The sequence below is a fragment of the Monodelphis domestica genome, chromosome 8 (genome assembly GCF_027887165.1).
Source record: "Monodelphis domestica isolate mMonDom1 chromosome 8, mMonDom1.pri, whole genome shotgun sequence".
Classification (NCBI taxonomy): Eukaryota; Metazoa; Chordata; class Mammalia; order Didelphimorphia; family Didelphidae; genus Monodelphis; species Monodelphis domestica.
Genome location: NC_077234.1, coordinates 160757791 through 160781464, shown reverse-complemented (window position 1 = coordinate 160781464; position 23674 = coordinate 160757791). Strand labels below are relative to the sequence as shown.

The 23674-nt window shown below is 35.5% G+C and overlaps 1 protein-coding gene across 1 annotated transcript in view; it reads right to left on the bottom strand.

Annotated features, from left to right (window-relative positions):
- Positions 1–3515: 3515 nt before the first annotated feature.
- DNAJC3 (DnaJ heat shock protein family (Hsp40) member C3) overlaps positions 3516–23674 on the bottom strand; it is a 99495-nt gene continuing 79336 nt past the window's right edge. The window contains exons 10-12 of the mRNA XM_001366295.4: positions 13786–13918; positions 12383–12531; positions 3516–9558 (exon numbers count right to left, since the gene is read on the bottom strand). Coding sequence (XP_001366332.1) covers positions 9401–9558; positions 12383–12531; positions 13786–13918 — 440 coding nt within the window. The 3' untranslated portion in view covers positions 3516–9400. The remainder of the gene's footprint in view (positions 9559–12382; positions 12532–13785; positions 13919–23674) is intronic.

The following is a 23674-nucleotide window of genomic DNA, read 5'->3' as shown; positions in this document are numbered from 1 at the left end:
TCTAGTTAGCACATTAAGAGCAAAAAAAGAATCTACTTATTTTTCTTGACAACCTCTAAGCTCTTTAAGAACAGGAACAATGAATGACAACTTATTTGTTTCAACCCCAAGCTGGCTCAGTGCTCCACAATAGATGTTTGTGATCATTCCAGTGCGCTAGAGGAAAATCTAATGATCCAAGGGCTGGTTGAAAGTCTCAAAGATCTATCTAGAGAAATCATAGATTCAATGACAAAAATCCGTTTTGGGAACCTACTATGTACAAAGCACCAGGCCAATTGCTAGGGATAAAAATACCAAAACAACATGGCCCCAACAGTGTATAAATATAATTTGAGAATGAAGAATTTGAGGAAGATCAGAAATGGCATCAGGATTTAGATTGGAGTCCTAAAGTGAGCACCACTACTGGGAAAGATGTTTGTATCCCAGTTTGCTGTTTCAGAAGAAGGGGTTTGTTGTTAAACCCTTTCTCTAGGGAGGACTGTGTCAGACCAGATCTAGACTTGTCACAGTTAAAACTGGATTCACCTTTGAATCATGCTATCAATTGCCCAACTTCTCTCTTGTTATGAATCGAAGTCAAACCCAAGATCTGATTTGAACTAAGATTTTATTTGGAAAAGGAAAATAAGGTAAGGAAAGGAAAAAGGAAAAAGGGAGGAGGATGCCCTGACAAGCTAAACCCCCAACATCTGGGTCTATATATATATATCATATCATATCATCATAATCTGCTTACTTCTCCACCCTCTTTCTGAATAAACTCTATTTTCTCTACTACTAAGGGTAATTTTTGAGAATTACAGAAATCCTATTTCCACATAGACTTATAAACATTTTGACCCTAAAGATTCCCTTAAGTTTTCTCTTTCTCATTTACCTTTTTGAGTTTCTCTTGTGTCTCGTGTTTGGACTTCAAATTTTTTTGGTTAGGTTTAGCTTATTTCTCAGGAATGCTTGTTAATCTATCTTATTGAATGTCCACTTTTCCCCCCTAAAAGAATATACTCAGTTTTGCTGGAGAGGTGACTGGGTTGTGAATCCATATCTTTTGCCTTCCTGAATATCATATTCCATGCCTTTTGATCCTTTAACGTAGAAGCCCTTTAGGTCCTGTGTGATCCTGATTGTACCTCCATGGTATCTGAATGGTTTCTTTCTGGTTGTTTGAAGTATTTTTTCCTTGGCTTGGTGGCTCTTGAATTTAGCTACCTGGAAGCTGCCATATGAGCATTTCTTTCTGGAGGTGGTGTGAATTCTTTCAATTTCAACTTTATTTTCTTGTTTGAGGGTATCTGGGCAGTTGTGTTTGATAATTTCTTATATTATGATTTCCAAGGTATTTTTCTCTATCATGGCTTTCAGGTAGTCCAATAATTCTCAAATTGTCTCTACTAGATCTATTTTCTAGGCCAGTTGTTTCTTCAATATTTCATGTTTTCTTCTATTTTTCCATTCCTTTGATTCTGCTTTATTGTTTCTTGATTTCTCATGCAATGATTAGTTTATAGATGGTCAATTCTGATTTTTAAGGCCTGATTTACCTGTCAGTTTTTGTTCTCCTTTTTTCAATTGGCCCATTTCTTCTTGCATCAGTTTCATTTCTCTTCCTCATTTTTTCCTCTGCCTCTCTTGTTTTTTGAAGTCTTTTTTGAGCTCTTCTAGAATATGTGTCCAATCCATATTCTTCTTTTGGACTTGGAGTGTATTTGCTTTGCTTTCATTGTCCTTTTCTGTGTCTCTTTGTCTCCATAAATATAGAGTTAGATGTTTTGTTTTATTGTTTTCTCATTTTCCCTATCTAACTATAGGTAGCCTGGGGATGGGGGTGGGGAGAGATGATGTGATGGTCTAAAGGCTGAGAGCTCTGAAAGCCCCCTTCCGTTGATGATAGAATTGATCCTTGAGATGCTGATGGCTTAAAGATTTGTCTCAGGCTTAAGTATAAGCTTTTGATCACATTGTGATCTTGACCAAATCAGGGGCTGGTCAAATTCTAGCCTCAGGCTTAGTCTCAAGTTTTTGCTTCCACTGTATACTTGATCTAATCAGGCACATCTCTGTCCTATCTTAGAGCTGTACCCTGAGCTTTAGGTAAAAAGATCAGTACTTAGTACTATCATCCATCCTAAAGTGTGAATTAAGTCCTTGTCCCAAGCCCAGACTAGAATTCCCTGGGCGGGAGCTCTGGGATTCTCCACAGGTTTGAAATTTCAAGGGTTATGGGTTGGTTTGTACCTTTGTTTGCTCAGGCAGGGTCTCAGCTTCTGGATATTGGTTCAGGCATAGGTTCCCTAACCTCAGACCACAGATGAGGGGTGGAGCAATGTGGCTTCCTCTTGGTTTACTCTTACCTCCTTGCTTATAGCTTCTCTGGGTCTGCTCCTCTCACTCCAGTGCCCTGGGTGTTCATTGCCTACCTTTTGGGTTTTTCTTTTCCTAAAAGTTGTTTCACTCTGTCTCCTTGTTGGTTCTTTCACTCTTGTATTCATTTTGCAGAGATATTTTAATCTTGGGTCAGAGAGGATTCTCATGGTGGCACGGAACTGCTGAGGATTACTCCGCTATCTTCAAATGTCTTAAATGTTTAAGCAAACTGCACCATTATTTTAAGAAACTGGTCTGACTTTTAGATGAATATAAAATACATTCTTCTTAGAAGCAGCTTAAAGGCAGGTTGGTGGCTTGAGGGACAGACAGGCCTAGAGATAGGTCTTGGATTCAAATGTGACCTCAGACACTTCCTATGTGACTGGACGATTCTCTTAACCCCAACTGCCTACCCCTTATCAACTCTTTCTGGACTTGGAACTGATACCCAGGAACAATTCTAAGAAAACAAGGATTTCTTTTTTAAGTACCTTAGAATATAAGCTAAAAGAATTATGGCAAGTCTTTTAAGAAAAAGAGAATAGCATTAAGTACCTTAGACTATGTAAGCACTATATAGTTACCTCCGTTGTTTTGTGAGTTTTGTTGTTGTTGTTTTTGTTTTAATAAAACATAACTAGTCAACTATCTAGGGTACAGAAAAAAACATTTTTCTTTCCTACTCTTCACATTAGTGATTTAGAATCATCCATATAAACCAATATTTAATAAGCTATGTTTTCACAAACTCCAGATCTATGTTGAAAAAACGTGTTAGGGAAGGCTCTGCTTGAACAAGGCCAATGTTTTCTACTAGGACTTTTTCAAAATCATGGAAAACCTAAGACTGTATTATTGAAAATTGGTCTATTGGCATATCATATTTGTAACGTATTAAAAGTTCCATTTACCACATAATATAAAGTATTTACATTATAACTTATAATAACTGTTTACATTATTTGCCATTCCTGAGCTTTCCATTGGTAAAAGTTTGAAATAGCATTTCCCTAGTCACAACATCTGTCTAGAAGCCTTTGAAGTATGTGACAACTCAGAAAAAGGAATGTAAAAAGGACACTCTTTTAATCCTAAAAAAAAAAAAACAACTATTGTTTGCACATAAAACAGCCATTATGGCATTGGAGAAACTGGAAATTACTTTTATTGCTTAATGGGCTTTTTTTTTTGTGATTAACAAAAACACATTTCAAAGAATACAAATACAATGCAATTGTGTCCATAGAGAGTGAGTACATGAATGATGAGCTTAGGAAGAAGCATATTGTGCAATGTCCATATCAGAAATGAAATGTTTGGGAATTATCAATTGATGACTCCAAAGGAGCCCTTCAAAACCAAGAAAGGAATCTCACCCAGTAAAGAAAATCTACAAAAGTTCACTTAAAAGAACCATTTTCAAGGTTCTCTAATGATTCGAGAAATCTGCATATATTATAAGCATGCACAGAGAGGGGTTCTTCCTGTCATTTTTTTCAACCCTTGCTTATGTGGTATAGTAGAAAGAGCAAACCCTGGAATCAGACCCCCAGGACCTGGGTTAGCTCAAATCACAGCCAAGTGGTTTATTACATGCTTGCCCTTGATTTTGGACAAGCCACAGCGATTCTTGGGACCTTGTTTTCCTAATATGTATAATAGAGGAATGGGCTAGATCATCTCTAAGTTCCCTTTCAATTTTTCCTATAAACAAGGGGTGGGGGAACTGTCATCCAAGTCTGCTCCTTCCCCATAAGGTGGACAGCAGTGACGTTAGCTCCTCCACTTTACTTCATGTTCATTAAGTTGATCCACATTGAGAATTGATGGGATCAACCCCCAAAAGAGTGAGTATTCTTACATAATACATTCAAAAACTCTTTAAGTACCTGCGTATATACAGAGCAGAGTGGGAGAGAATTCTAGTCAAGAAAATGCAAACCAATTAATTTGACTTATTGTATTTCTGTTTAATCTATAACCTTCTATTCATTTTTGTCTAATTTTGATCAAGGCAAATCAAAAGTTCGAGTGTAAATATTCAGGGCAAGATTTACACATCGAAATCATAACTGATCAGATTTGAATTGGCTAAGCTCTGTGTAGCCAGCAGAGGGCTGTTCCCCTTCTCTCCTCTTTCAGCTCCAGCTAAGAGAATTCCACTGAAACATACAAATCATTTTCCTTTTCATGATTTTCCATCATTTTCTCTGGGCTTCTCTCACCTTTATATAATTATTAATATCACTACTAACCACTCAAATTTTTATAGTACTTTCCCCACAATGAACCTATGAGGTTAGTGGAATAGCAATCCTTTTTTTATTGAGAAAAGTGAAGCTCAGAAAAATAAACTTACTTGGTCATGATGATAGGATTAACTCCCAAACCTAGTTCTCTTTTCAGCACACCAAAATGCCTTCAGCTTCCTTATCCACAAAATGGGAAATGACAACTTCCTATGAAGGATCCTCAGATACCATGAGAACTTGCATTCATCGATGCTACCATTAATAAGTAGTATCTTTATTATATACTTAGTCAACTTTTCTTTGTAAATAAAAATTCATTCTGGAGATTTTAATAGAAATATGCTAGTTTGAAGATTATTTCTTTCCAGGCCTATAAAACAAAGCCTTTTAAATGCATTAGATCCTAAAAGACTTACATCAAAGAACTACCCAAATGGTAACCTTGTATGAAAGTCCCCATTTTAGGGGCTTCTCAAGTAGACTGAATGTTTTTAGAGAGATTATTTCAACAATTTTATCTAGGTTCTTGTTAGTTTGGGATTTTTTGCTTTGATTTTTCTTTACAACTACACGTATAAGGTAAGTTTCTGGTTTCTCAACATAAAAATCTGGGGTGAACTCAAAAATAGAAAATAAATCATAGCATAATATCTTCAGTTCTCATGATCACAGCAACTGTTTTTTATAGGAATCATGAAAGGAAAAAAATGCACATATCACCATAAATATCTTTATTAAATGTGAAAATACACTGGCATAAAAATAGTACCCACATTTGTAGACATGTCTGAGACCCAGTTCATTGAGTTTTAGGTTCCTCTCCCTTTTTTGTATAAAACATTCAAAAATTTTAAGATGCATTAAGTCATCTCACTTACATAGTTGAACTATAGCTTTGGGGTAGGAGCAGAATCTAACTTACAGTAAGAAAGGTCACCAGTTTTTAACCTCTGCCAATCTTTCTTCCTCACTGTAGATAGAGGTTGACAAATGCAGATAAACAAAGGCAACAAAATTTTGTTACTCCATAGAGCCACGCAGTGGCTAATTTATCTTAAATCAGACAGCAAGCAAGAGATCTCTGCAACAAGACTGAGTTACCCTACCTACTATCACCCTGTTTGAAATGTAGTAAATTTCTTGCCACGAACAAAGAGTGGTTAACAGGAATGATCTGATTTAGAGTAAAACTATATTAGTCATTGAACAATTACAATTGCCTTCCTCCTTCCTCTCTGAATGTTGAAAAGGAAACTATAGTCATTAAGTAAGGCTGAATAGATTTATTTTACAACTGTTCTGTTGACATACTGGTCAAACCTTTTTTGCAAGGCAAACTATAAACAGTACATTATCACAATAAGGCAAAAACTTGGCCAATTCCTAGGTGAAAATTTTCACTTCTCACCATGAATAAAATGACACTGTTTTGGAGGTATTTTTTTAAAAGTGTCTTTTAATTATCATTTTTTTAGGGCTGGGGCAGTATTTTTTCCTTCAAGTGATATAGGCAGTTTTTCGATCCCATTGTCATAAACCAACATTTTTCCAAATTCCTTTAAATTGACACTCAAAAAGCTAGATTAATACTGATCTGAATGGAAAATTGTGGTTTTTAAAAACCAAACTGATAGTTGGCTAGATGTTTTTTTAATTATAAAGTCCTGCTCAAATTGTTTACATTTGCATTTATCCATGGTAAAAAAGCACAAACTCCTGTATATACTTTCAGACTTTTCAATGAATTTTAAATCATCCTTCTTAAGACTGACTTTGCATCACATACAGATGTGTCTTTAACACTTTTTTTTGCCATGGGAAATTCCCTCTAGACAAGCTTTTCTACCATGGAATAGACCAGCGGCATTACTCTTAGGGAGCTCACTAATGAAAAGTGAGTTTTTTCAAAGGAGAACAGACTAAGGATAATGTATCCTTCCATGTGACCTGCTGCATATTTTTACTAAAAGAGCTACAACAAATGCTTTGTGCCCCATGACCAAAAGCAGTAAATCAAGAGAAAGTGCACAAGAGCAGCAATCACTAAAGATATGTTTTAAAATAAACTTTCACCAATCTAATTCTTCCAATTGTATTAATGTGGCTTCTTACACTTAGGCAGACAAGCTATTATACTTTCCCTTAATACATATTTCTTTACCTTCATTGAAAACATTGTGGAAAACAAAACGGTCTTTCCAAATAGGAGGAACCTAGAAGACTCCTTGCATTCCCTAGGCAAGGGTTAAAAGTGTTAAAAGTCTTCTGACTTTCTTAAGTAGCAGAGGCTCACTTCCTCTTATATGGAATTGGCACTGTGCAATATATAGCTTCTCTTTCTTCTTGAGTGAACTAAAGCAGTCAAATATTTATTCTAACTTATGATTATGGTGCTTCTGGAGGAAAACAAGCTTCTGAGCACTTAAACTGTCTACCTCCCTTGGGTGAGTGATCAACTTCAGGTTTTGCAATCATGGTTATTTTGTGAGGTGAAAACTCAGATATGTGGTCCGAAGTTGGATGCTAGATCAATAACAAATACCCTGAAGGACAGGAATTCCCAATGCAATCCATTCCATAACCATCTCAAACATCTTTTTGGCTCTCTCATATCCTGGCAATTTTGGTATTCTTTAAATGATAGGCTGTGGGATTTAATATTTATTTGGGGTTTTGAAGAGTCCCACTCCTTCAGGGCTATCAGCTCTGTAGTAGTCTTCTTGGTGTGATGCCAGGGAAAATTTGCAATAAAAGACCAGGTTCAAAAATAATTGTTTGTAGATAATAGAATTAGTTCCATTTGTATAAATGCTTAATTGAGACTTTTCAAAGAGTTAAACAAAAAAAAAATTGTTTACATTGTATATTTGCATATTATAGCGGATTGAGCTTCAAGACAAAACAAATGAAAACCGCAAATAAAGGAAAAATTTTGTTTTCAATGCTTAACATTTTGAGAGATGAAAAGATATCATGGTGTTGGCTAGAATTTTCTACAAAGTGTTTTCTCAACTCATCTATGTGGTTATACTGTCTTGTTTAAACAAAATCTCACTTCTATAGGCAAACTAATATTTATGAATAAAATTTGTGCTTGGCTAATGCTGGCAACAGTATAGTCAAATTACCTTCTCAGTTGATTAGAACTCTTGATTCTCTAACAATTTTAAATACCTTATGTTACTAAAAGTATTCCCCTGGAAACTCAGAGCTCTATAAAACTTCATTGGGAGCAGTTAATGATTATTAACTAAAACTATTATCTTGGATTTTAAATGCAGCACTAGTATTTCCTTAAAAGGTACAATGTCCTTGATTAAAGAGATCTATTCAAAAGAGGTCAATTTCTAGTCTTCACAGGGGAAAAAAATTTCTCTACATAGTAAGCCTGAATAGCTAATACTATTCAGTAATTACCTGGTAGGTAAGGAACATGTAATCCATCAGGAGATAACTATCCTTGTTATAGAGACACGAGGGTGAAAACTTGAGTAGAATTCAACAAGTTGAGGCACCTTTTTCTAAGTTAAAAAAAAAAAAGATTGTGGAAGACCCTATAAAATCCCAGGAGCCTGAAATCAGACCAGTACTTCTAGTAAAGATAAACATCTGACTCTGAAGTTTGTCAAGAAACTAGTACTTGTGGTCCTGTGAACCTAATTCGCAAATTAAGTAAAACTTATGAGCCACCAGAGGTGCAAGGAATGGGAAAATTGTCTAACAGAGTCACCACAATAAAGGATACTGAAATACTGCATTAAAGGTCTATAAATCCTGGCAAAGCAACTTTTTTAAATTTCAAAACCAAATCTTGGTCTTGAAAATTTTATAAGACAGGTAAGAACTCATTACTAACAAATTTTCTCTCTACTTGTATAGAAGCAATATTAAAAAAAATTCAATATCTAAAAATTAATTTTTAACAAAAATGAAATCTCTTTTTAGTTGATTTTTTAGTCTTAAATCAAAGTGCTCCCAGATCTTTACATCTAATTCCAATTATGCAGTCCTAAGGAAATCTCATTCCACTATAAAGAGAAAGAATAAAATGTGCTTTCTGATTCCAATCCAGAGTCCAAACCCAGCTGTCATCTGATAGCAAGTTTTCTAAATGAGGGTTTCTGACTTCCCTATTTGTAACCATACAGAAAAAAAATATCATTAAATTGAATATAGTATTAAGGGAAGTTCAGACATTAACAAACATTTGAAAATCTCAGAAATCAATAACTGTTCTATTTGTTCAAAATCCCAGTCTAGCAGTTTCTGGTTCAGAAAACCAAGTTACACTAAAACAATACAGTTTAGAATTTGGTTTCATCCTTAATCTTTCACTTTAAGAATACTGAAACGTGGCCAAGTCTTCGGAGAATAAGAGCTTCTTTTTTGGCTTTTGTATGCATACAGATGCACCACAGGTAGGTACTGACACACAACACAAGGATTTCACAGGAGGAAGGATTTGCATTCGCTCCAATGCAGAAAAATATAAAAAAATATATTAGTGCTTATGCAAGAGAGCTTGCCCCAGACTTGGCTGCTTCATATGGGCACTGAACCACATGCCATCACTCATCATATCCCACCCCCAGCCAACAAGAGAGAGCTTAAAATGAACAGGAAAAGATTCTTCCTATTAAAACAATTCTTTGGTTATGGACAACAGAAAGACTTGAAATATTTCATTAGGGTCTTGAAACCGGAACAAGTTTTGTTTTCTAATTTTAAAAAAGTTAGGAGGAGGAGGAACAGTAGCAGAAAAAACATTGTTGGTCTTAATTAAAGTGGAATTTAAATCGAAATGGTCCGCCTGAGCTGAAGGGGTTAAAGCCTTGCCAAGAATTCCAGCTTCTATGGAAACTGTTGCCACCACCTCCCTGTTGGCTCTCTGCATCCAGGGGATCTTCTCCTTCATCAAACTTTTTCCTCATTTCTAGGAAAGAAAGGAAAGTTTGAGTTAAATTCTTTTTTTGGTTAAAGGTAAAGAAAACTGCTTTCATATAGTATAAACAATTGTGTCTGATATTTACATTACGAGGTCCTTTTTCATACATTATGAATAATAGCTTTGCAACATTACACATTACAGTTTTCATTTTGGTTCACAAAAGGAAGCATTAAAAATAGTATTTTTAAAGTCATTAAAGCATCTTCACATTTATTCTAAAAAATACAAATGAGTCTATTTTCCTTTGATATTTTAATAAGTTCTCTGAGATAAAAACAAACAGAAATGATCTCACAGGAAAAGAAAATAAAAGCAAAACCACCAAGGGCAGAATTTCAAATGCTATAATATAGCTTTTCTAAGCAATTCTATCATCTGAATGATTCTGCACTAATGCCTATGTTTCACAAATTAAAAGTTGCCTGTCCGGCAAGGAAAATTATAGCACTTAAGAGGCATAAGCAAGAATTGATACCTGTAATTTCCCAGAAACATAACAGCACCCCATACCCTTTACATTGGAGCAATGTTCAGAAAATACAAACACAATTAATAGTCATTTTATGCTTGCATTAAAATTATCATTCACACCTTAAAACCATTCCAGGTGCATTTTAATTTGCTTATTTACATATTCTTACATCTGCATCTAGTACTTTGTAATTTCTAAACAGAAAACAGTGGATGGTACATTTACACATTATACAAGTTTCTCAGTATTGGCCCATTTCTAGGCCCTCTTCTTATTGAACTTTTCAGAAACCCCCTAAGTTCCCTCAGATGTAACCATCACCTCCACATAAATGACTCCCAGATCAATCTATCCAGCATGTCTCTCCATTAAGCTCTAATCCCAGACCACCAATGGCCCAAGAGACATTTCAAAACCTCAAGGTCTCAGAGACATCTCAGAGCTCTGCACCTCCAAAAGGTAGCCCGTTATCTTTCCCCCCAAATCCTCCCCTTTCGTACTCATCTTCCAAGTTCACAACCTTGGAATCATGTTGCCCTCCCTCTCCCACAGCCCACGTAGTGCCAAATCCTGCTGCTTCTACCTTTAGGACACCTGCCCTGGCCTCTTCACCCTCCCAGTGTCACTAGATTACCTGCTTCCCAATTGGTCTCCCTGCTTCAAGCCTCTTGGCGCTCCGTTCCTTCTCATGCTGCTGCCACAGGTACTACCCTGAGGCCAAGCTGACCCATCCCTTCCCCTCCCTCACCGCCAGGACTTTCCCACGGCTTCTCTGACAAGCTGCCTGCAGCCTCTCTTTCTAACCCCACTGGGTGGGTGTTGGCTGTCTTGTGTAACTGCTCCATTGGTCAGATGGCCCAGGCGGGTGCTCACTGTGGGCACAGCTTGGGCAGAGGAGCTCAAGGCAGAGCCTCTGAGGCTCGCTGGGTGAGCACACGCAGGGGTCTCTCTCTGCACTTTGGCTTCTTCATCAGTGAGTGCAGCTGCCTTGCACAGAGCTGTGAGGTTGAAAGGAGGCTCCATTCCCAAAGAGCAGAGCATCTCCTCCCAAAAGTGTGTGAAGTAAGAAGCAGCTTCTGGAAAGTGCCCAAGGCACCCATAGAGGCTCAGTGACTTGTTCATGGTCAAACAGCCAGTAAGTATCAAAGACAGGATTTGAACTCGGGTTTTAAGGACTTCAGTTCTAGTCACTGCAATTGCTTTTAGAAAGTTCTAATTATAGGTTATTTTACACACTTTTTATAATAATGTGCATTTATTTATTTCTGGATTTTCTAAATGATTAAGAATCTTATGCTTTTAATTTCCTTCCTGGGATCTCTAATATATTTTGTTTCATATTTGCTCATAATTTAGGTTATTTATTAGTCAAAAGAAAATCCAACTTCAAATCTTTAAATTAATATGCTGATAAGAGTAGAAATAGGAGAGGCTGTAAAGTTGAGAAATTTTGGTTATTAGACTATGTATATTTTATCTGTCCCACCATCCTGTGGCTCTTTAGGTTTCTTTCTCACACCAAATGCTGATTTCTCTAGATGGTTCTACTGTTCTTCTAGTTACCGAGGTAGGGTCATCAATAGCTCTTGCCCCTGTCACCCAGGCCTACAAAGGACTGTCCCACGTACCCCATATTTCCCAAGCCCACTGAAATAACCAAATGTCTTCTTAACTAAACAATCATGATAATCTCCAAGTTGGTCCTTCTCTTCTCCATCCCATGTCTCATATCACTGCTCTAGTCATCTTACTATTTCACTGTTCATGTCCACTTTTCAAATCTTCCTTAGCTTCCCACAGTATAAAAAAAAATGATAAATGCCTTATTTTAGCATTCAAGGGTCTCCACAATTTGGTTCTAATCTATCCTGCATTACTACATATTCTTCCCCTCCATATCTTCTATATTTGAGCCTGAAAGGATTTCTAGCTCCCTTTTTTGTCCTGTGCGCTCCTGTCTTCATCCCTTTGCTATATGTCTAACATGCCTGCCCCCAACCATCCATTTATCTCAGCTTGAAGTCTCTCCCCTCTTTCAGGCAGGATCTGCCTAACTCCAGGGCTACCTGTTCTTGACTTCTATACCTGCAAACAAACAACATCTTCTTGCTTGAAAGTGATCTCTCAAAAATTTCTCAACATACTTTGCTTGGACTCCTGTATCTTGTCTTGCATCACAGTTATCCATATACATGTCTTTCCCCCCAATACTAAAAATTTCTAGACTACAGGATCTATAACAAAGTCATTTTTATAGTTCCTGCACTTAGCACTATGCTTTGCACCAAGTAAACACTTAATATATGTTTGTTGAATTCAATTCAATATATATAATACCTGGATCTGAAAGGACTTCTTTAGCAGCTGCTATGTCGATAAATTTTTTCTCTGCTTTTTTCTTTTCTTCTTCATTCTGAAAATTATCTGGGTGCCACTGCAATGCTAACTTTCTGTATGCCTTGATGATTTCTTGTTTTTTAGCATTTCTAAAGGGTTAAAATGTAGCAGACATATATTAATAGAAAAGATTTACAACATACCACCATAATGAACTAGAATACAGTTATCAAATAAAAATGAAAGAAAGCCACCTGGATTTCCAATTTCTTTAAGGATATAAGTTTCTGGAGCACAAAATGATACGATAAATGTGATACAATAAGATGAAAAAAGTAGTCAAAGGTACCTTATTAAATATGATTAAAATATTAATTGATTATAAACAAAAGTAATGATCCCTCATGACATTTGTCACTAGAAAAGTATTTTGTAAAAGTAAAATGTTATTATATCAAAGATCTATAATTTCATCAGTGTCAACAATTCCCAATGTGGTAACTTGTTCCATTAACAAAGGTGGCACCTCATCTGTGACTAATTTGGCATTAGGACTAGGAGGTAATCTGCAGCACATATCATTCCTTGATTTGCTCAGTCACATAGCTAGTAAGGGCAAGAGGCAGGATTTGAAATCCAGGTTACTTGACTCCAACCTCAACAGTCTATCTACTATGCCATGTTGCCTCTAGAAAGTACTACATAATCATGAGTTTGTTTTCATGCTTTTTTAAATGACATCCCAATTTTATCTTCTAACTGACCAACAATCTCTGTTATTGAAAATCTCCTATATGTTCCCATTGGAACTTCCAGAGTTCTCTACATTTAACAGAAATAGAAACTGGAAGGGACCTCAGAGGCTTTCTAGTCCAATTCTCACATTTTATAGGTCCACAGAAGAGTTATACTCATGGATTAGGCTATATATCAGTGGTATAAGAATCAAAGTTTCAGCCTTAAAATTTATATGCTAAAGAACACATCTGTTTAAAGGGGATTTTTCATTGGATTACAAAATGGATTAGTAATTTCTTCCTACTTTAGTGAAATGAGTAAGAGTCACCAGTTTAACTACTAAGCCTGAAAGTGGTGGGTTTTTTATTCCCTAGCTTTACAATTTGTTAAGGAGTTTTTAGGCATTAGTTTAATTTCCATTTTATTGCCAATGACTAATTTTCCATTCTCATTGTGCATGTGTTTTTAAACATTAAAGTAATATTCTGCAAATAAGTCTAAAAAGTTTGATAGATTTGTCAAAGGCTTGGTCCTTTAGCTATGTGGTTATAATTACATAATTAAAGAGAATGAAGGGGGAGAAAGGTCAAAAAAGGACTTATTGCTATTTTAATCAGATATATTTTTAAGCCAATGCAAATTCTATACACATATGAACAATTCACCTTTTTACTCCCAAGATTTTGTAATAATCTCTTTTCTGTGACTGTTTCAAGAGCCTCTGAGCTTTCTCTAGTCCTTCTCGAATCTGTTGATCATTTTCATTGTGTTCCTGTGCAGTTTCATAATCCTGAATAGCTGTCAAAATGTTTGAAATAATGCTGTTAAGAGCAATTATTATACATTTTAACTTTCTGTTAAATCATAAAGCTTTATATTGAGGATTAAAAAGTATATCCAACCCCCTCACTCAATTTTTGTGCCCCTATGAGATAGTATTAACAATTCTTTATTTAAACCTATGTATTCTACAAAAGGCCTTAAGATAACTATTAGATTATCATTTCCAGTAAATTAGCTTCACTGCTGTTTCCTTGTCTACCTTTTCCTACATCTCCTTCCTTTTTCCCAATGCCCACTAAAAAGGTTAAACTAGAAGCATTATTTAAATAACATTACTTTATTATAAGGCAATCTTATAGTCTATCACATAGGATTTATGTGTTTATAAAGAATGTTAGGAAAGGTAATAATGACAGCTAGAAGAGATTACATGCAAAGTAAACACAATCCAAGGAGAAAAATAACCACTGTAGTTAGGCTCAAGTGTAGTGATAAAGCATGATCAAGTTTCTCCAATTCTGAAAGACATTTATTTTAGCAACCAATTAACCCTGAGGATTTGGAAAGCAACTTTAATGGGCATTTTTAGAGATACTAGCACATGTGGTAGAGCTTTCAAACAGAGTAGTCAGAACTAAATTAGACAAATGCATCAATTTCCAAACATTTGCCAATATTTTTAGACAACAGGTACACCATACTAAATGAAGTCCAAAATTATTCTTTTTCACTGTCTATGAACTGACTCTAGCCAATACAAGATGGATTTATTAACAAGATGTCCTCAGTTAAGTGACTGGTAAATCGATTAACCAATAATTAAACTGTCCCTGCCCTCAAGGAGTTAACATTTTATCAAAGGAGATCAGTCCATAGTATGAATGAATAAAAAAGCAATATGAAACATTTATTATAGCCAGAGATTTCACAAGCAAGACTCAAAAATCAACATTGATTCTCCACTTTTTACCAAGTAGAGTTCTAACTCCTCAACTAGAAAATTGCTTTATTACACAATCTGTTAATGAAGACAAACCATTTCAGTTTAAAAAACTATTATTGGTATTCAGTAAGGATGTAACAAACAAAAGAGAACTACTAATTTCATTCTTACTATATTTCCCCTACAATGGTGTGAGTTATGGCTATCTATAAATTTTCTGAAGTGATAAAGTATAAATATTTCCCTTTTGTCTTTTTGTAGTCTATTCTTCCATTTATGTTAGCTTCTTTACTGTGAAAGGTTTCTAACCATTTCCAATATCCACAAAATGACTACAAACATCATTTTTATGTGATAATGAAATATACTTATTATAATGCCTACTATACCCAGGGACCGAAGGGAAGGCAGTGGGGATACAAAAAATGAAAAATACCACTTATGTTAGTCATACTGTTACGATAATATAGCTCATATATACTAAGAAATTCTTCTACCTTGGTTAAAAGTAGAATTTTGTTTCCTCTTTCCTTAATTTGAAAATCAATTTTTCAGTAATCCTAAATCTCTTATTAATTCCCATACTAGATCTATATCAAATTTTCTTTGATATTTCAATAAATTAAATATCCACAGAAGGAAAAATTGAATTAAATTAAAACCTATTAAGAGAAATCTTTCACTCCACAGTAAATCAATGATCTTCTAGCTACAGAAAAAAGCTTATCATGTAATTAGTCATCTTTTAAGGTTAGATCATCTTTTCCAATAATTAATCAGACTGGTGGTCATTTATAACTATATCTAGTGTGTAAGTAACCAACCAACTTCTGTATTCTAAAAATTAATTTCTTTGGATAAGAATCTACTTTTAAAAAATAAAAGAAATACTTCATAAATTCATATTAGTTTGCAATATTTCACCTAGAAGGTTTCATGTTGAAACCCAAATTGAGGAACCATTCATTTGTCCATTTTTCAAAATGCTTTCACATACAAAGTTACCTCATTTGATTCTCTCAGCTCTATAAGCTAGTACTTTTTAACCTTAATTTACAGATACAACTAGAGAAGGCTTAGGTCACTCAAGCCCAAACTAACATGCAAATAACTACATACAAACAAGCTATAAACAAGATAAATGGGAAATTATTCATTAGAAAGGCACTAGAATTAAAAGGGTTTGGGATAGGCTTCCTACAGAAGAGGGGTTTTACATAAGACTTAAGGGAAATCGGAAGGTAGAGCATTCCAGAATGGGGGACAGCCAAAGAAAATGCCCAGGGTTGAGAAATGTTGTGTCTTGTTTGTAGATCAATCAGGAGGCTAGTGTCAATTGATTTATGAGTACATGTTTAGGACTAATGTGTAAGAAGACTGGGAAAGTAAAGGGAGTTAACTTTCTAGATTGGCTGTGAATGCTAAACAAAGCTTTTTGGATATGGTCCTGGAGATAAGAGAGCCACTGAAGTTTGCTAAATAAGAGAGTGACATGGTGAGGTCTGCACTTTAGGAAAAATCATTTTTTTTTTAAAAAAGAAGACCTAAATTTAAATTCTATTTCTCATTCCCTTTGAAGTATCAGGTAAGACATTTTACCACTTTGGCCCTCAGTTTCTTCATTTGTAAAATAGATGAATTAATTGGACTAGATGATCTCCAAGTTTCTTACAACTCTAAGTTCTATTTTTTCAGCACTCAAGGTTACAAGTGGCTTTCCTTCAATAACCTGTAAGCTGGATATTATAGATATCATTGACCCAATTATGAAAATGAGGAAACTAAAGGTCCAAGAAGGAGTACCTTTTCATATAGCTAATTAAAAGGCAGATGGGAATTTTTACCCAGGTCCTCTGATTTCCATTTATCCCTCTACTCATTATATCACAACTGCTTCCTTAACATTTATCATATGATTTAAACCAAGAGATAGCCTGTTAAGGGACACAGAATCAAAGAAATATCAGCCTCTCAGAGTCCCGAGGCTAGGACAGAGAAAAGTTAACTGATCTACATTCATTAAGAAAGCTTTCTCCCCAGAAGATTCTCTACCGCAATTATAGGTCTGTACCCAAAAAAATCTTTTAAATCATTCACTAAATTCTTCTGATTTGCATCCAAAGAAGCCAGACAAAACTTGTAAGTTTCAATTAAACATTTTTAAGGGTTTAGAGTGGACATTCTAAAACAACTTCAGTCTATTCTTGTAACATTCTTTGTAGGGTAACAATTCATAATCTGACTTAAATCAATTTACATTTTATTACAAAAATCAAATGACTTCACAAAATTATAGTATGAACCAAAACAAGAAACACTACTAAAAAATAAATTTTTATTTGAGAAATTCTTCAAATTTCATAATTCTCACATCCTATGTTATTGCTAAACATTCTATAAATTATATAGGAATAAAGCTGTAAAAGTTTCCCTAAGAAGCAAAAGGCAATCTGACATGTAGACTGAAAGATTTAGTCTTTTTTAATGTTTTCTGCAACTTCTCTAAAGCAAAATCTAGGAACTAGAAGAAATTCAAAATTAACATCTAAATACCATTGTAGGGGGCAAAGAGAAGATGGCGATGTAGTAGCAGGAACCTTCTGAATCTCCTTCTAACCAACCATTACCAAGTGGCTCAAAAAAACAGAAATCAAAACCAGACAAAGGGGCTCTCCCACTGGATGCAGGTTTAAAAGTAGGTAATGTTTGGGGATTCACACACTATAATTGGGGGAAACTGCACTAATCAAAGCTCAATTTTATCAACCCTTCCCCACACCACCTACCACACCAGAATCAGAGAAGGGCCAGGGTAATCTCTAAGTCCTCGGATGCTCCTGAAAGTGCCACAGACTTACCCCTGAGGGCAGTGCAAGGCCTTGGCAGTGAGACTTGAGACTCAAGGCAAAAGACCATGGAGCCTGGGCAGCAGAGTACAGAGTGTGGGCAGAAACAAGGCCAAGGAAGGAAGGCTGGGAAGATAGCCTCAGGGCAAAAAGGCTTCAAAGGGATCTACACAATAAACATCACAGATCTACCTCCCCTCACTGAGGCTTCTGGCAGGAAAGGGATGATAGTACAAAGGCAAAGGCCTGCGAGACAGAAGCTAAGAAAGCAACGTCCACCAACATATGCAGGAACCCCAAACCACTAGTGACAAAAGAAATATGCCCCCCCCCCCAAAAAAAAACTCAATTCTGGATAAATGAAGAAAAAGAGCAAAATACAGAAGCAACAGCTGAGAGTAACAAACAAGCAAACACATCCAAAAGTTAAAAAAAAAAATTTGGAAATTGTTCGCGAGCTCTCAAGAAACTCAAAAAGGAATTCAAGAACCAGGTAAAAAAGATAGAAGAAAATGGGAATAAATGTGGGAAAAAGAAATGAAAGTAATTAAAAAAGAACATAACAGTTTAAAAAAAAGACAAAATTGTCCATATGGAAAAAGAAGCACAGAAATCAAATGAAGTAATAAGCAAACTGGAGAACAGAATTGACCTGCTGGAAGCCCTGAAAAGCAGGATAGACCAAACCGAAAAGGAAAATCAAAAGATCATAGCTAAAAATCAGTATTTAAGGATCAGAATTGAGCAAGTAGACACTAATGATGTCATGAGACAGCAAGAATTAATAAAGAAAAATCAAGAAAATGAAAAAATAGAAGGAAAAAAATGAATTATCTCATTGAAAAGACAACTGATCTGGAAAACAGATCCAAGAGAGACAATTTAAGAATTACTAGTCTACCTGAAAGCCTGGAACAAAATAAAATTCTTGATATCATATTACAAAAAATATGGAAAAACTGCCCTGATATTCTTGAATAAGAGGGCAAAATAGATGTGGGAAGAATCCACAGATCACCTCCTACATTAAATGCCCAAAAGACAACTCCTAGGAACATTATAGCCAAATTCAAGAGCTTCGAGGCCAAGAAGAAAATACTACAAACAGCCAGAAAGAGACAATTCAGATATCAAGGAGCCCCAGTCAGGTTTATACAGGATGTGGCATCTTAACACTAAAGGATGACAAGGCTTGGAATATAATATTCAGGAAGGCAAGAGATTTGGGTCTACAACCAAGAATCACCTATCCATAAAAACTGACTATATACTTTCTAGTGAAAGTATGAGCATTTAATAAAATAGAAGATTCCCAAGCATTCCTAAAGAAAAGACCAGAACTAAATGTAAAATTTGATGTCTGAATACAAAATTTAAGAGAACCACAAAAAAGGTAAACAATAAGGGGTGTGGGGGTTAAGGGCTTTAATAGGGTCAAATGGATTATATTACTATATGGAAAAATGATACCTGTTGTGGAAAGGAAAACTGTGAATCAAGCTTTTGATTTTCTGACCACTGAGATGGAGCAGACAGTGGTTGGAATGTGAGTAGTGACAGTTGGAGTGAGAGAAGAGGATTGTGGGGAAAACTGATAACTGAAAGGGTCTTTGCCCTCTGAATTCAGCTGAGTGTGGAGCAAAGACCAGGAGTTCTACATCCTAACCTGCATTCCCTTACCCTGGAGAAGAAGGTTCCTATATGTGTGAGAGCATCCATTAGAGGAAGAACAAGACAAAAGTAAGCTGCTGAAAGGGGTTGATCCCTCACCCTCAGGGGGTCACCCTGAAGATCCTTTCCATCCCTTGACCTTCCCAAGGACACTTGCCTTTTGTTTGGTAAGATAGAGATAGTGACTAGCTAAGAAGAAGATAAATAAGCTGTGGCTCAGCTGGAAAAGAAGCAAGGGTTTCCTATTCCCACATACCTATCCTCTTTTTTGATTTACTATAACTATTAAACTACTTGAAAAATAGAAGATCACTGTCAGATTCATGTTGAAGGGAGAACAAAGAAAAAGAAGCTGGTGGCTTAGCTAGCCATTAGCCTAGGCTAAACAACCAAAGCCAACAGTGATAGTCTGCCTGCCTGACGAGGGGAACTTTTGGCTTTGCAACTACTAGACAAGTCTTCAGGAGTAAACTCCACTATTCCCAGAAGTCACTCTAAACACCAGTCCTGCCAGCCTTAACCTAATCCTTACCCAGGGGTACCTCTCTTGTGGGCTGAGTGAGACCATGTCCCTAATCCTCCATTCCTTGGTAGAACCTCTCCGTTTACCTCACTAGCCTCCTTATTCCCTATGTTCCCTCAACTTATCCATTCCCTGTTACCAGCCCTTCCTGTATCCCCTGTACCTTCATTATTACCCTGTGACTATTAAAATTATTTTCATTATCATAGTAGATAGACGAAATATTCATAGGCAGAGTTTGTGGTACTAAGCTGTTTAAGATGATATGTAAAAAAATATTGGGAGGGGACAAAAAAAAGATGATGGTACTAAGAGAAACTTGAAGAAAGAGGTAAAGGAGAATAAATTATACCACATAAAGAGGCACATAGGGGTTAGGGGGACAATAATATTATAAGAAGGAAAGGAAGAAAGTGGTAATAGATAATATTTAAATCTTACTCTCAGTGGAATCAGTTCTAAGAGAGAAGTATAGCCAGATCAATTGGGATATAGAATTCTATCATATCCTACAGGGAAGTTGAGAGGAAACATAAGTAAGGGGGTTGATGGGAATGGGACAGGAAGAGAGGGAAAGATTGGATGGGGACAATTAATAGACCTTAAAGAAAAATAAGAGGAGAATAAGAAGGGAGGAGATGGGAAGGAATGTAAAAGCAAGATACTGGTGTAGAAGGAAATAGTGAAAGAAGAAAGGGTAGGACTAAAATAAGGAAATCAAAATGAAAAGGGAATATACAGGTGGTATCATAACTCTGAATGTCAATGGGATGAACTCACCCCATAAAATGGAAGCAGATAGCAGAGTTGATTAAAAAACCAAAATCCTATCATATGTTGCCTACAAGAAACACACATGAGGCAGGTAGACACACACAGGGTAATGGTAAGAGGATGGCAGAATTTATTGGGCATCAACTGAGAAAAAGGCAGAAGTTACAATCATGATATCTGAAAAAGCCAAAGCAAAAACAGATATGGTTAAGAGATAAGAAAGGTAATTACATCCTGATAAAAGGCAGTATAAACAATAAGGAAATATCAGTACTCAACATGTATGCACCAAATGGCATAGCATCCAAATTTCTAAAGGAGAAACTAGTGGAGATCAAGGATGAAATAGTTAGAAAAACTATACTAGTGGGAGACCTGAACCTTCCTCTATCAGAACTAGAGGAATTAAAACAAAAAATAAATAAGAAAAAGGTAAAAGAAAGTGAAATCTAATCTAATCTAAGTGAAATGAGTGAATATTTACAAAAATACAAATTGACTAAATTAATGAAAGAGGAAATAGAATACTTAAATAATCCCATATCAGAAAAAGAAATTGAACAAGCCATCAAAGTACTCCCTAAGAAAAAATCACCAGGGCCAGATGGATTCATAAGTGAATTCTATCAAACATTTAAAGATCAATCAATTAATCCCATACTCTACAAACCATTTGACAAAACAGGCAAAGGAGACTTACCAAATTCTTTTTATGATACAAATATGGTATTTATTCCCAAGCCATGAAGACCAAAAAACAGAAATAAAACTATGTTCCTTAATGAACATAGGTACAAAAATCTTAAATAAAATAGTAGCTAAAAGGCTACGGCAAGTTATCACAAGGATTATTCACTATGACCAGGTTGGACTTATGCCAGGAATGCAAGGATGGTTTAATATTAGGAAAATCATCCACATAATTGACCATATCAACAACCAAACTAATAGAAATCACATGATTATCTCAATAGATGCGGAAAAAGCTTTTGACAAAATACAACACTCTTTCCTATTGAAACAAAAAAAGCCTTTCCTCAAAATATTAAACTGCATTTATTTTTTTAAACCCTTACCTTCCATCTTAGAATTAGTACTATGTATTGATTCTAAGGCATAAAAGTGGTAAGGGCTAGGCAATGGGGGTTAAGTGACTTGCCCAGGGTCACACAGCTACGTACTATCTGAGGCCAGATTTGAGCATAGACTCTCCCAACCCTAGACCTGGCTCTTAATCCACTGAGCCACCCAGCTGCCCCCAACAGTATTTACTTAAAACCATCAGCAAGTATCATCTGCAATGGGAATAAGTTAGATGCCTTCCCATTAAGATCAGGAATAAAGCAGAGATGCCCATTATCACCACTACTATTTAATATTATACTAAAAATGCTAGCAATAGCAATTAGAGAAGAAAAAGAAATTGAAGGGATCAGAGATTTAGTTTCACTGAGGAAACTAAACTAATATAGTCTTTGAGGATGACCTGATAAAGAATGCAAGAACATAAACTAAAAAGCTAGTAGAAACAATCAGCAGGGTACAAAATAAGCCCACATAAATCATCAGTATTTCTATGTTTCCAACAAAACCCAGCAGCAAGAGTTAAAAAGAGAAACTCCATTTAAAATTACTCTAGACAAGATAAAATATCTGGGAATCTACTTACCAAGACAAATCCAGGAATTATATAAACATAACTACAAAACACTCTTTACACAAAACTAGATCTAAATAATTGGAAAAACATCAATTGCTCATGGGTAGGATTAGCTAACATAATAAAAATGTTAATCATACCTAAATTAATTTACTTATTCAGTGCTATACCTATTAAAGTACCAAAACAATTTTTAAACAGAATTAGAAAAAAATATTACAAAGTTCATCTGGAAGAAAAAAAGATAAAGAATATCAAGGGAAACAATGAAAAAAAATATGAAGGATGGAGGCCTAGCTTTACTAGATCTCAAACTATACTATAAAGTAGTGATCATCAAAACTACATGCCACTGGCTTAGAGATAGAAGAGTGGATCAATGGAATAGACTTGGGGTAAATGACAGTAGCAAGATAGTGTTCGGTAAACCCAAAGATCCCAGCTTTTGGGAGAAGAACCCAATATTTGACAAAAACTGCTGGGAGAAATAGTAAACAGTATGGGAGAAATTGGACTTAGATCAACATTGTATACCCTATACCAGGATTAACTCAGAGTGGGTAAATGACTTAAATATAAGGAGGGAAATCCTAAACAAATTAGATGAATATAGAATACTATACCTGTCAGATCTATGGGAAAGGAAGGAATTTAAGACCAAGCAGGATATAGAGAACACTACAAAATGTAAAATGAACAATTACTAACAAAACCAATGCAATCAAAATTGGAAGGGAAGCAACAAATTGGGGGGGAAATTTTATAACAAAAACCTCTGACAAAGGTCTCATTTCTCAAAGTTATAAGGAGCTAAGTCAATTGTGCAAAAAAAAAAAAGCCATCCCCCAATCAATAAATGGTTAAAAGACATGAATAGGCAGTTTTCAGATAAAGAAATCACAACTATCAATAAGCACATGAAAAAGTGTTCTAAATCTCTCATAATTAGAGAAATGCACATCAAAACAATGCTAAGGCACCACATTAAGAGAAAGCTATGAGAGTAGAAATGCAAAAGCAAAACAAATGACACCACTTATCACATGTATATATGGGTATGTTTGGGGAGGTTTAGGCTTTAAAAAATTGTTCTATAACAAAAACGAAAATGTGGAAATAGGTATCAAGTGATAACATTTGTACAACCCAGGAGAATTGCTTGTTGGCTCTGGGAGGTGGAAGGGAAGAGGGGAGGGAAAGAAACATGGAAAAATATTTTAAAATAAAGGTAAAAAGAAATTAAAAGAAAAATAAATGCCATTGCATAGGTAGATGCCTGAAGGCTAAATTACATCTAAAACATAAATCATGAGGTAATTCTTATAAAAATTATAATTACTACACATTTCAAATT